The sequence below is a fragment of the Phaseolus vulgaris genome, chromosome 3 (assembly GCF_000499845.2).
Source record: "Phaseolus vulgaris cultivar G19833 chromosome 3, P. vulgaris v2.0, whole genome shotgun sequence".
Taxonomy (NCBI): domain Eukaryota; kingdom Viridiplantae; phylum Streptophyta; class Magnoliopsida; order Fabales; family Fabaceae; genus Phaseolus; species Phaseolus vulgaris.
In genome coordinates this window covers 43,813,822-43,828,079 of record NC_023757.2, presented here as the reverse complement: position 1 = coordinate 43,828,079, position 14,258 = coordinate 43,813,822, and the positions used below count along the sequence as shown (strand labels likewise).

The following is a 14,258-nucleotide window of genomic DNA, read 5'->3' as shown; positions in this document are numbered from 1 at the left end:
TCATTACTTTTATAACATAATATGTATATGTTCTTTTTCTTACTAGAAACTAGGAAGCATAGCATCCAAACTATTTAGTAAATATTCTGCACATACAAAATGTAAATTCGGTAATAGTTTTACAAAGAACTAATCTATTGTATGTGCAGAGTCTACAGTAAACTATTAAATATTTTTCATACCATAGGAATATATATATATATATATATTATAGTTAAACTAATACTACATTATTTATTCTAATTTAAAAACAAATTTCAGTTCCTAATACTTCCAACTTTAGCATAATGTTGATGACACCATTCAGAACTATATGAAAACTACAACCAGAATATGATATTTCCTTGTAGCAACAAGAGCACAAATTCACTTTTCCTTGGAAGAATTACGGGGCAACCTGGCAAAATTATAAACAAGATCCATTAAAACTAACATACCAATGACTATAAAAAGGATTCAATTTTAATTAAGAAAATAAAATTATTTTAAGTAAAATTTAAGTAGTCTAGTAAGGTTTTATAAGAGGTTAGTATTATAATTTGTTGATATAATTGTATACTTCATTATAAATCACTTGTAGGAAAGAGTTATTTGATATCTTTTTGGAGTCAGCCACCCGAGAGATAAAGAAAATGAGATATAAAAGATGGTGCAAGAAACATGAGTGAAAATACAGATCCTTGTAATATCAGTCTAAATTCACAGGCTCATAAGCAGTGTTTACATATTTTACACATATTGCAGTGTTTATGGATACTTAATATATTTATTTACAGTATGGATACCATTACTAATTAATTGTAAGATTTAAATATATTTTAATTTTTTTATCAGCAAATCAATATTATGTATATAAAAGATATCAAACAAACAAATTATATTTCAAGTATAATTATTATATAACACATATATACACATACTTCAGGGGAAACAAGGAAAAGAGTTATTATAGAACTTGTTAAACTCCTCAAAAACTCATCTAACCTAAGAAAACTATATGGTATAATGCAACCTGTTGGTCACAATCTGCTAGTTTCATGTGATGCATCATGGCCAGCATTTTCAGAATTTCAAAGTCTAATTAGATTAATGAATCAACAATCCAATAAGAAGAAGGGGAGAGGAAAAATATTGCATGCATGATTTTCAATAACACATCTCTTTCTCACTGTTCTTAGTATTTTTTTTTATCAGAAAATATCATTCATAATATCTATAGCCGCACGATTTTCCATAAATCAATGTTATTCCAATACATAAATGTGAGATTGGACCAAATCAACAACTTAATTATTTAGATAAAATTCACATCAAAATTTAGTTAGTAACTAACTAATAAGGAACCGTATGCCCAATTTTTTCGTCAATTTCTCCACGAAAGAGAGAACTCCTCACAAACATTTTCTTAAGGATACTATCAAATTTGAAGACCTTACCATCTACTTCTCAACCTGAAGCCTTCCATTCCTCGCCACAATCACATGCTCCAATATTCCTGCGCAACAGGGCAAAATGCAACCACAAAATAAATCCCTGCTTTAATAAAAACTTAACACCTTTGTCACCCTATGTTTCCATAAAACTCATTCATTCCTTTTAAACATCAAATAACTCTTTCCCTCTATGTTGTAAGAAGAGCAAAAACTAAAGAAGAGCGAAACGAAAAACGAACCCGAGAGAGTGTTCCAAAAAATGATTCCGAACTAGTGAAATGCACCGCTGGAAAGAAAACTCACCATTAAACGCAACACCGAAAGAAAAACGCATCACAAAGCGGTAGGCAAAGAAATAGGGCATGAGAAATGGGGAAAGAAACCAATTTAGAGAAATCAAATAGGATCAAATAAATCATCAATTGGAGCCGTAGTACAAGAACAGAGAAATCTTTGTGTGCCAAAAATTCTCCAAAAGATATTAATTCTGTTTGAAAGATGAAAATGGGAAGAGTTAATTTGAATTTTGAACGGGAACGTTTTCTAGGACTATACAGAAAGAAAAAAATTGTTTAAAGGAATGTACCGTGTCTGAAACTGTGCTTCCTCCAAAAATTCAGTCCTCCAACAAAACCAGTGTATGAAAAACTTTGAAAGTGAAAAAAATGAGGTGGAAAATTAGAATATGTAATTTTATTGTGGTTTCTTAAATAATCATGGAAATTTACCAGAGGTTTAAAAAACCCTCGATATGCACATGTATTATCTGGGGTTATTAGAACCTCTATTAACAAACCTCCGTTAAAATTAAAAGTTTTTGTAGTGAGAAATATGGAAGTTCAGGTAATGAAGAACCATATAAAATAATTTTTCATCTTTTACCTCTGCAATTTTCTTCTTTCATGGTATTCATTCCTTTTTTTCATTCATTCACATCTCACAATTTTGTTAATATGGTTAACAAATTTTGTATACATATTACACTTGCACTAAAGGTTCTATTGTCGTGATTGTGTTCTTCATATTTATAAGATGTTTTTCTTTTTGTTGATGACTTATTAAGTGATATTTCAAATTTACTATTAAATATATCATATTAAATTTTTTTTCTTCAATGTAAAATGTTGATATCCAATTTTGGGATTTGACCCTAAAAGAGGCAAGTTCACAATGATATAAAAATTTGGTTGCATCTTAATTGCTAACTAATGAGCTTGGACAAATTCTAAAATAATAAACCTATATATCTCTTATATTTTTTCAAGAAGATCAATTAACATAGTTGTTTGTTGTTGTGCATGTATTCTTCTTATAATTATAAGTATGGTGGATGAGCTAAAAAAAATTAGAAATTTCAACAATCCATTTTTCTTGAAAAATCATGAATATGCTTATCCACTATATTCCTATTAACTCATATAGTCCATAATCACATCTAACAAATTTTAAATTCAAATTTATATCGACGATAAAATTATCTTAAACATCATAACAACTAAACATAAGTAAAATAATTTCTCTTTTTCTTAGTAAATTGGTTTATCTTGCCAACTCATATTGAACTTTTCCAAAAACATTTATTGTATAGATAGATGCATCATGGTTCTCAAGTTTATACCCAATATTCAAAATACAATATTTGTGTCTAGACTCATTATCTTGCATTCTTTTTACCTCCAACCTATTATCAACAACCTTTTCAAATATGAGGGTTCCAAAAAGGAATAAAAAATATTAGTACTTTCACTTTTTTTGAATAGAATTCATCAAAACAAAGAGAAATACTTCTATTTGTATATAGTTACCCCTGATTCTTTGATTTTATATATCCCATAAAGTCATTCATTTTATTCCAAAATATACTATGATTTCATTCTTATTCAAATATTTTAAATAGTAAGTAAGGTCACTTTTGAAAATATACCTTATATATACTTTAAAAAAACATTTTCATAATGTGTCATAAGCAAATGCAATAACATGTTTATGGAAATACTTTTGCAATAACATCTCCAATGTCTAAATATACATTTGTTATGATAGATACAAGTTTTCTTCACTTATTCTTCAACCATGTGTGAAGCAACCATCTAAAAAACTATCTTACTCATATGGCAATAAATAAGGCACAACCAAACAAAATTGACTGATAATTACTATTTAATCCAATAAATGGGAACAAACAACATAATATACTTTTTAATTTTATACATGACATAAAATTTATAGCATCTATGAATTGTGAGTAAATTATTCTTGATATAACATCCCCCAATTTTTCTTTTTTACTATTTGAGACTTTTCATCATATTAGATTGCATAAAAATATTTGAATTTTCAACTTGTTTTTGTTTACAATAACGGAAAGAAGCTTCAACATTTCCAATATCTAAAATTTTCTTATACATTCCTCATGTGATTCCAACATTTTCTATTAAATAATTACGAGTCACCGTTATTTAAAATAACAAACAAAATTTTCACGTGTAATTATTCTTCCTCAAATTTTCCACCATAACTCTTACAACAACATTAATCTTCTTATTACACCTCATGTATAATACACTTTAAGACTAAGCATGACATGATTATTATTTTTCTTGAATTATTTAATAATCCAAATGTTTTTCATGTGGTTTCTTGAAACAATAAGTGAAGTTTGACAACCTCTTCAAAAAGTTGAATACATTTTTTCCTCTTACAAATGTTATCCTAAATTTCTCCTTTCACAATTTTTTTTATTTTGTGTTAACCTTCACTACAACATACTAAGATAATAGTTGAAAATAATTTGTTGTATTAGTAAACATGAGTCCTTTAAAGGAAATTTTCACCTTTTTTATAACTTTTAAGCCTATAAGAACAAGAGGACGGTATGAAACTTGGGATAAGTTAGTTTTAGAAAGGAAGAAAAAATCTAAAAAAAATAGAAAAAAAAGGAAAATTACAAAACATATTTGTTCATGTCCTAAAATTTCACTTTTCTCTTGTGTTTAAATCTTTGTTTGGTATTATTTTATATACTACAATAAAATAATTAAATAAAAATTAATTTTAGAGACAAAATAATTAATTATTATATTAATTAAACTATTATTATTTAAAAAAATAAAAAATATTAATATTAATATAAGAAGTTTCTATTACAATAAGAATAGAAAATAAATCACCAATTTGATAAATTATTTTTCTTAAGAGGTCTAGCATCATTAGTTAAGCAATATAGGCAAGTTGTTATAATTTTTCTTACACGAACTATCATGAATTAAAAAAAATACACTATGAATAATAAAGTGAATGAGCCTTCAAAGACTGTAATTCACCTTTTTATTTGGATGGATATGTTATTGCAAAAAAAGAAGCCGAACGACAGCAGTAGAAGTCGTTTTGGTTGAATAGCTCCTCCGAAGAAGCCAGAGGCAGGGGAGGAAGCAGTTGCAAATTTCCGATCTGAAGACGCAGCCGTAAAGGAAGACGAAGATGACGAAGAAGAAGAAGGTTCCATTGTTCTGGACTTGGGTCCTAGGTTCCGTCGTTTTGAGGCTCATTCTCCTCTACTTTCCCAAAAACCTCAACCTCTCTTCTCGCCCCGAAGTCTCCACCCCCCTCACTAGCCTCCGCCGCCGTATGCTTTTCTTTCCCAACTACCTTTAATTCCTATATCCATGTTTTCTTATCAACTTCAAATTCTCTTTTCGCAGTGGCCGAGGGTTACTGGTTGAAGCAGTCGTCAATTTCACCCTATGCCGGTATTTCACTTAGTCCTTTCCTTTTCAGATTCCTTCGTTGGATCAGTTTATGTTTTTATTATTTAGTGTTGTGTAAGCAATCTCAGGCTGTTCGTGTTTCCAGGATCAATGTACCATGGTTCCCCTTTGTTACTGACACTTCTCGGCCCGCTCACAGTTACAAGGTACCTGCTTGTGTCAGATTTTGTTCAGTTGCCTTATTTAAATGGAATCACGTAAAATGTTCGAAGTTCCTATGGTGTAATGACTTCGAATTACCTTGTTGATGCTTCAGAATTGAAGGACAGCCTGATCATCTTTTATGCAGGTAACTTTCTCCGCCTTTTACTTATGAGTATTACCAGTATCTATCCAGTTGTTTATTTCCAATTTCCATAGCTCATGAATCATACTTGTTGTAATCTTCGTTGCTCAATAATTCGTATCTATACTCGTAATGCTGTTTGCCGTTGAATCTTGTGTATCTAGTTCTTCAGCGTTGTGTTCACTTGTGTATGTTGGATACTTTGTTGAACAGTAAATAATCAACTCATTTCCGGATATAGTTTGGTTTTTGTTATTGCAGATGTGGTTAGTGCAATGCTTATTTGTGCTGTTGGTGAAAAACTCCAGGTGGCATACAGTTCAAGCTTACAATTACTTGGCCTTCGTGATTTGTCAGAGAATTCAGGTTGTTAGCATGTGCTTCCAGTGTGACCCTTCTGTTCAAATTTCATATGATTATGGTTGGCTTTGCTTTGCTTCTTCCATTTTTATTTGTTATTTTAAAGTGATGTATAAAACTAGTGTATAAGTTTGAAGATCCTTTTCAGATAAAAATATATTGTACAATCAAAGAGAGAGAATTTATATTTCGTGCATGCTGCATTATAAGAAAATTGTCGGATGGTACTTGATGAAGATTACTGGATAGTATTAGATATGCAAGGAGTGCCCCTTTTGACTCTTGGCTTTGCCTTCCCTCTTTTGGGATAGTGTGTTTACAGTGAAAAAAAGGACTGGAAATGAAACACCTTACCGATCATTACATGTCTGGGTGGTTTCTGTGAACAAATGGATTATGAATTTATGAAGTCTGTGTCTGTCTCGTTTTTGTGTCATAACAAACACTATGCTTACCTTTCCAGAAAAAAAGATAACGTGTTTTTCTGAATTGCTGAGAAGAAAACTTGGTATTTTCAACTATTGTTATGGAGGGTAGGTGATGATCATATTATAAAATTTAATGTTAAAAACTCCCCTTCTGGCTATGGGTCTTTTTGAAACTATGCAAATTCCTTTTCATCCCTTTTGATCGCATCTTTACTGTTTCCAGAGCTTCTTCCTTCAGGAGATTTTGCTGCTCTTGTATACTTGTGGAATCCTTTCACGATAGTTGCATGTGTTGGTCTATCCACATCTGCAATTGAGAACTTGATGGTTGTGCTCTCGCTTTATGGAGCATGTTCGCGTAAGCAGCTCATAACCTATGTTTTTAATTTCTGAACTTTTAGATTCTACTGACTTAGTCCTATCACGTTTAATTGTTTTTTTTAGTTGTTTTCTGGTTAAGATTATTTGCTTTTCAAGATTGAAAAATGAATTTTGCTTGGCATTGTTGTGTGATGAAAAGTACTGTTAGTTTGTGCTTCTTGGGGAAGTTCTTATGGGAAGTACAGGGGGAATCTCCATTTTTAGCTGAAGGATTACTTTTATACAAATGGACTTTGATGAACAATTTTCCATTGATTTTTATTTACAGTTCTGTTTACCTGAAATGTTCCTTGGTCTTAGACTGTGTTGAATAAAGGAATATATATTATTGTTTGAGTGATAAAACCAAGAAAACATTGCTACTATACGGGGGCTGAATTTGTGTACATATAATAATAAATTACTAAGACTGAACGCCTCAAGTAAATTTGAGGAATAAATTTTCTTTAGGTATCATTGTTTCTTATGTTTTCTATCAAATTTCATGTCTGGTATACCTTTTCTGTAAGTTAGCTGACTATCATACTTAGCCTTGAGTCTGACTATCAACTTGATGTTCAATATTCATCTTGTTTAACTTTCTTTTTTCATATTTTCTCTCATATGCATGGCAATATTTAATTTGTTATTATTGCCATTGAATTAACCAGTATTTGTCCATTTGATATCCACTTCAGTGTAAAGGTTGCCTATTGCTATATCCAGCTAGCTGATTAGATTTTGGAAGTAGTTGTGAGAAATGAAGAAGAAATATCATTATCACCTTATATTTGTAGTCTTGTGCTCTTCATCTAATATTGTGTGATGTTGAACCTGTACCGACGTACAACAGGACTAGCTCCGTTGGCAGCTTTTGGATGGGTCATGGCTACACACTTGTCTCTGTACCCTGCCATCCTTATTATCCCAGTATGGTGTTGCTTGAACCCTTTGTATAACATTTTCAGCATAATCTGCAAATCTTTATTTATCTGTAGACACTAATATTATCCTCTTTTTCAGGTGATATTGTTATTGGGATATGGTCCTGATGCTCCTCCTAGGAAATTATTCAGGCAAAGGAACAGTCTTGAAGCTGGCAATTCCACCGTAAGTGATGTTTATTCAGAAGAGAAAGCAAAGAACCAGCTAAAGGTTGCGAATGTATTCTCATGGAGGCCAGTTGTGTCTTTTCTGTTCTGGACTTTGCTTTGGTCATCCTACATCTTAGTCCTTTGTAGTATGTATGTCCAACAGTATGGCGGTCTACAGGAGTTATTCAAAAGGTTTTGCTTAAATACTTTGACCATTATTCATTTCTGACAACAATTTTGCAAGTGAAGAAATACATATGTATATTTGTTCATTATTATTGTAGTCACAAGAATTTGGGCTTAGTTGTTGTTAGCGAGTCAGCTAAAGAGTAAAGACCGGGGGAGCTTTTCTGAGAGCCCATGAAGAATCTAGAATATCATGCGAAAACAGTTATACACCATTATGATTACTTTCATAATTACAGAAGTACTGGGTTTTGTAACTGCTGCCTTTATGGACTTTGGAGTCACTAACAACTTTTGAAAAGCATAAGCTACCTTGAGGCCTCATAAGATTTAGAAAATTTTAGGTCCATATTACTGTTGTTTGTTTGTTCATGTAATACTGTAGAGTTAGTTACTGTTGGTGTGAAACTCTGAAGTAAAATCCTTTGGGAAGTCAAATAATTCCTTTCCCAGTTAAGTCACTTTCTTGGCATTTATGCACTGTGCTTGATTTTTCTTGTATTATAAAAAAGTCATGCACATTTTTCAACACCATTGTTTAAAAAGTAAATGAACTTAGTATGAGGACAATTAATATGTTTACCATGTGTTAAAGGAGGTAGATTTTACCATATTATCTCTGTTGAAGAACATTGTTTGTGATTATGAATTTTATATTATTTCTTTTTATTCTCTTTTGTTATTATCATTATCCAGAACTGTTAAATGTCAACTGTCACAATTTCTTGCTTCATGGGAGTGACAAGTTTTCTATATCTTGTAATTAAACTTCTAGGTTGTTTGTGCAGAACCTATGGCTTCATTCTCACAATACAAGATCTGTCTCCAAACATTGGGGTTTTGTGGTATGTTCTTTAGGAAGGGAAACTGCCATCTTTAGTGTAGACTTGAATGTTTTATTCCTCCCATGAACTTTGGCACTTATTTTGTTCTGATGATATTTGCATTACAGGTACTTCTTTGCAGAAGTTTTCGATTTTTTCAGAAATTTCTTCCTGATAGTATTTCATGGGAATGTTCTGTTGATGCTAGCACCATTAGCCTTACGGCTAAATCATCGGCCATGCTTTCTAGCTTTTGTATACATTGTGATATCTTCTATGTTAAAGTCTTATCCTTCAGTAAGTTTCTTTTTTCACCAGTTTCTATTTTTTACCTGGACTCAAATTAGCTCTTGGACTTTAACCATGATGGTCTCATTGGGTGTTGCTGAAAATATTTTTATAATTTAGAATGAAGGAGGCGTTGTTATCCTGTTAAATGTTCAATACATGATATTGTATGATTACATCATCCAAAATAGAAATTATGCAAATAAGTATGTTACACACTTAGCACATTCACATATACACGCTTAGAAGGGAAAATGTTAACGGTATAGTTGTAAATATTGAACTGTGAACTTGAACATAGAATGTCCAGCACTGATGTGTTTATTTTGTGTGAATTTTCATCATGCTGGTATCTGATTGATCTATGTATCTATCTACAATCCACTTAGAGAAGTCCATATATATTGTGTTTGTGTGAATTTGCATCATGTTGCAATCTGATTGATCTCTGTACCATTTTGTCTGTCTATCCGTAATCAAACATAACAGAATCCTCACTGATGTTGATAGGACTCCTAGACATCAACAAGATGCTTATTGGCCTAATATACTTGAGAAAACTGAAAGGCCCAGAATATGACAAGTCTACACTAGGAGAAAGAGAATGAGGCTCAGTAGTGGAGAGAGTGGGGCCCAGTAGTGGAGGAGACGAGAAAGAGAGTGGGCCCCCGTAATGGAGGGAATGAGAATTAGTTAGAGAATGGATGAGGTGGCATGAGGGACGTGTAGGGAGCAGTCACTATCTGGGGAGAGAGGAGAGTGGGGGAGGCAGGCTGGATTATTCTGTTAGTAGAATATTATTCTCTCTGGGAGGAGTCTTAGACTGGGTATTTTACTTGCTTGTAGTAGAGCCACTGAGCTCACTGATATTCTCAAGTTAAAAACATTATAGTCAAATTAATAATATTACAGCCTCTGATATTCCTTTTTCTATCATATGTGTTTATTTTTTGTGAATTTGTGTCATGTTTCAATCTGGATTAATCCCTGTAACCATTTTGTTTTCATTTTAACTAGGTTGGTGATTCAGCTCTGTATTTGGGTTTACTTGGGTTATTTGCTTATGAACTCAAAGGTTACTTCTCTTTCTTTTTTACCTTTTATATTGCGTATAATCTCCTTTTGAATAATCAACTTCCTTTATTTTCAGATATGCAGTTTTCATTCTTTCTGTTATCTGGTTATGTTGGGGTTTCACTTCTTAGCCCTGTGATGCACAATTTATGGATATGGAGGGTATGGAGTTTTGTGTTCACCAACAATTTCAAATAGATTATTCTGTTGTTATCTTCAGTTTCTCATCTCTGTAATAAAATGGGCAGGGTACTGGGAATGCCAATTTTTACTTTGCGACTGCAATTGCTTATGCCTGCTTTCAGGTGCGTTATATCTTACTCATTGTGATACTCGCTTCTTCTCACCTCATCTTAATCATTGTTGCTGTATCTCTTTTCTTCACAAGTTTTTGTAGCCATTAAGTTTATATACAAATGGAAGTCTTTGTCAATTTACATCTACCACCCATTTTATCATGATCAGAATTGCATTTAATTTATTTATATTCTTTTTCAGATAATTTTTATCAAATAATGCTAGTTGAAGTTATTTGTGCTTTCTTATATATTTTATCATATTGTGAGCCAAAGATTGATGCAAGCTCATGAACACAAGCCCCAGCCTCTGTGTGGGACAAGGGCCCTGTAGTAAAGTCTTGACCGTAAACATCATTATTCTTTAAATTTTGAAATTATTGATTTTTGTTTCCTTTGAAATGAATAATTTTTAGGTGGCCTTTATAAAATAAATTATCTCACATTTTTAAAATTGATATTAATTTGCAATTTCAAATATTCGTTTTAAGACAATTTTTTTTTTTTAATTTTAAACATTCTTCAAATTTATATTAATTATTGTATCACATAGATATAAAATCATTTCTGAAAGAAAAGGTTAAATTCTGAATTCGCAGTATTTCTCTTTTCCAATCATTAATGCTCTCTTTGTTTTCGAGGAGGGAGAAGGGAATTTCTTATGTTTGTTTAGGTGATTTTGAGAGTGGGGGAAAGAGGATCAGTGTGTTTTTCAGTCCTCACACAAATATCTTGATTTGTATCTATTGATTTGTGTTGATTCCACATAGGATTATTGCATTTTATCCAAATATACTTGTAAATTCATTTTATTATAATATATAATATATAAAATTAAATATTACATAAATTTATTTAATATTTTTAAAAATATTTAATTATATAATTAATAACATATAATTATATAAAATAACAAATATATTTTTATGATTTTTAATATATTTAATAAATTTATTTCAATTTAACACAAAAATATTTTTTATTATATTTTTTTAAATTTTTTATTAAAAAATATAAGTAATTATGCATATTATATATTAGAAAAATTAAATTAATTCAAATCTACATAAAAAAAAAATATATCATAATTTATTATTCAAATATTTTTTTAATAAAAATGATAAATTTGTAAACTTATATTTTACATATTTCAAATAATTTCTAAATTTCCTTCTAACTATCACATCAATTACAACTTTCAATAAATTATACTTACAATCCACTTTATCATCTCTCAATGCAAACAATCTCACATATCACACATTCTTTCTAATCCTCACAAATTCACTCCCTTCCCTTCCAACAAATTCCCTTCTCAACCCAAACACAACATTAATGAATTCATCTTATTTTTTTAATTTATGGTTCTTTATGTTTTTGTTCCTTGTAGAAATATGTGTTTTTCTGAGATTTTGAGATGTTAAGACCTATAATCAAGTTATGTTGGATAATGATATCAATATTAAAAATTTAAATTAGATTAGGTTGTGAATGCCAAAACTTGGAGCAAATTAATGTTTTTATTGATATATAAGATTTTTTTAAAAGCAAATAATTTTTTAAACTCGTTTTTAAAGGAGATTTTAAAAAAAAAGATTAGCCCATGGATGGGTCCTTGTCCATTAGGCTTTTGTGAATATTTTAGCTCATGGACTGGGCTATATTAACGTTTCTAATAAAAAAATTAAACATTTTGTACGTTATCTTGTAAACTTATGCATGCTGCTTCTCATATGTCAGATCATTCTGGTGGTTGAGAGTGTTAGTGCCATGTTAAATCATGACAGAACGCTGACAAAGCTATGTACTGCAATGGTTCAAAACGTCAAATCTTGAGAACTTTCGGGTATGATTTTATGCATCCATGGTATTCATGAGCCTTTCACGTGAATTAGTTATCGGTTCCAGGAACAATTTTGTGCTGCCCTGCAATTACTTATCAAATAGCTGCATTTATTTGGATGTAAGCATTTCTCACCGTGATTAGTATTTGGACGCAAGACTCTGCAATCTTGATGCTGAATGCCATTTAAAAAGGAATAACAATCATGATTTTGTATTGTTGTTCTTAGAGCCCTTTTGTTCTTGATGTACCATTTAGGAAGTTTCAATGGCTTTTTTCTTCTAATACAACTTGAATGCAGCACGTGTTTGTTTTACTTTATTCTAAATTCATGTTACTATAATGAATGCACTTGTTGGTCGGAATATCTGGAGCGTGCCTATAGGAATGAACCATATGTAATGACACCGACATCTCGAGCATATCTTACATTATTATCGTCTGTGTAGTGATATTAATGAAGGTTGTTTGGTTGCGTCCTTTGTGAATTTACAACTCTGTAACTCTGTAACATCCCTTCTTTGTTGCTTTTCCTCCATTTGAATCCATTGTGATTGCTGACAATTGCTTGATTCATACGTTGCTTGGGCTGTTATGCAACTCCACCTACTCTAGTCTCTTCACCTCACTTTGTGCAGTGGTTTCACATTTGACTCATTCCATGCCTTTATTTTGAATATTCTAGCATGTGAAACAAGAATATATTCGAGAAAGCAATAGGGCTTGTCGTATGCAAGAACAAACACCCGTAAAACGCGCCTTCTCCCTGCTACATGTAGAAAGGGCTTTCACATGCACAATTGAGAGATAGGTGTTAGACAACAACGGTCAACGTTGTTTCTGTCCTATTTACCTTTTGGACCGCAAGGAGTGAAAAACAGGAACTTAGATCTGAAAGTGAAACCAAAGAATGTGCTTGCTGCCTTGGGATAAATGGAATTTATACCACACCACATGCTTCCAAATGTGATGTAATGTTTGCCAGACAAATCAGTGTGCTGTGATTACAACCAAGACAGCTCCATCTGACACGTTACACATAAATGAGTTTACCTGTGGTTAGTGATAAATTGAAATGAAAAATATGAACCGCAATTTTTTTTAATAAAGATATAGTATTAGTTATTAAATTGAATAAATAACCACACATGGTTTCTCACGGATTGCATTTCATTACCTCATGCATTATACTCTCTTTTTTCTTTTCTAAAGGCTTTTAGTATATAAACATTACTCGTTTAAAGAATTAAAACTCTACTGCATTTTATCGGGGGTTATGTTTAAACCTTGAAGTGTTTTTTTTTTCATTTTTATTTAAAAAAAAACAAGAATTCTATCGAGTTTGGAAAAATTAACTAGTAGTTGGGAATCTTTAGATTTAATTAGGCTTCTTGGTGGAACTTGTACAATTATGTATAAGCAGTTCACTTAATACCGATTTAATTAGGTGGTGGAACTCGTACAATTATGTGTACGCAGTTCACTTAATCGGGGCATGTATATCATGATATCAAATGGTTATTTTTTTGAATATATCCAGATAAAACTGAATTAAGTCGTCTCCTTTTCCAATTGTCAACCACAATTCTGGAAATGAGTACAATAATATTGTAATAGTAATAGTAATACGCACTACAAAACAAAAATAAAAGCTACTTAAAGGGATTTTTTTCTTTTTCCTTCAATGGAGAAGAGAAACTGAGAGATTACAGTGAATCTTTTACCACAAGATTGGAAATCCTCATATTTGTAATAGCGTCCCAAATGACCATTTATACCAACACTATTGGTAGACCCTGTTTAGAGTACATAAAAATAATTTAAAAATTTGATTTGTAAGGATGATTAAAATACGTTTGATTAGTCAAAAATATTTTTAAAATGTTTGCATAAGTCTACTGGTAATCAAATATCAATTTTAGTTTTTTTATCACATCAAATAATTTAATAAGGAGTAGTATAGCATTTTGACCATGGTAAAACTTTTATCTTAACATAAGAAAGTTAATTTTTCCACTT

The 14,258-nt window shown here is 31.2% G+C and overlaps 1 protein-coding gene and 1 long non-coding RNA gene across 2 annotated transcripts; one reads left to right on the top strand and one right to left on the bottom strand.

The window, feature by feature from the left end:
• Nucleotides 1–226: 226 nt before the first annotated feature.
• On the bottom strand, nt 227–1,891 carry LOC137805944 (uncharacterized). Its single transcript, XR_011080282.1, has 3 exons — nt 1,673–1,891; nt 1,437–1,495; nt 227–397 (listed from the first exon to the last, which is right to left on the bottom strand). It is a non-coding gene; the product is annotated as an uncharacterized lncRNA (long non-coding RNA).
• A 2,792-nt stretch (nt 1,892–4,683) lies between these two features.
• On the top strand, nt 4,684–12,718 carry LOC137807977 (uncharacterized). Its single transcript, XM_068608858.1, has 14 exons — nt 4,684–5,058; nt 5,135–5,182; nt 5,286–5,346; nt 5,457–5,489; nt 5,728–5,852; nt 6,498–6,632; nt 7,488–7,564; nt 7,658–7,920; nt 8,703–8,759; nt 8,867–9,035; nt 10,044–10,101; nt 10,177–10,262; nt 10,349–10,405; nt 12,137–12,718. The coding sequence occupies exons 1-14, from the start codon at nt 4,914–4,916 to the stop codon at nt 12,230–12,232; spliced, it is 1,410 nt and encodes a 469-aa protein (XP_068464959.1). The 5' UTR covers nt 4,684–4,913; the 3' UTR covers nt 12,233–12,718.
• Nucleotides 12,719–14,258: the final 1,540 nt, after the last annotated feature.

Bases quoted from the DNA above. Each gene is read 5' to 3' on its own strand.
- LOC137807977 (XM_068608858.1), top strand. From the start codon at position 4,914: ATGACGAAGAAGAAGAAGGTTCCATTGTTCTGGACTTGGGTCCTAGGT. The intron at 7,921-8,702 runs GTTTTGCTTAAA...TTGTTTGTGCAG, and splicing joins CTACAGGAGTTATTCAAAAG to AACCTATGGCTTCATTCTCA. The intron at 9,036-10,043 runs GTAAGTTTCTTT...CATTTTAACTAG, and splicing joins TGTTAAAGTCTTATCCTTCA to GTTGGTGATTCAGCTCTGTA.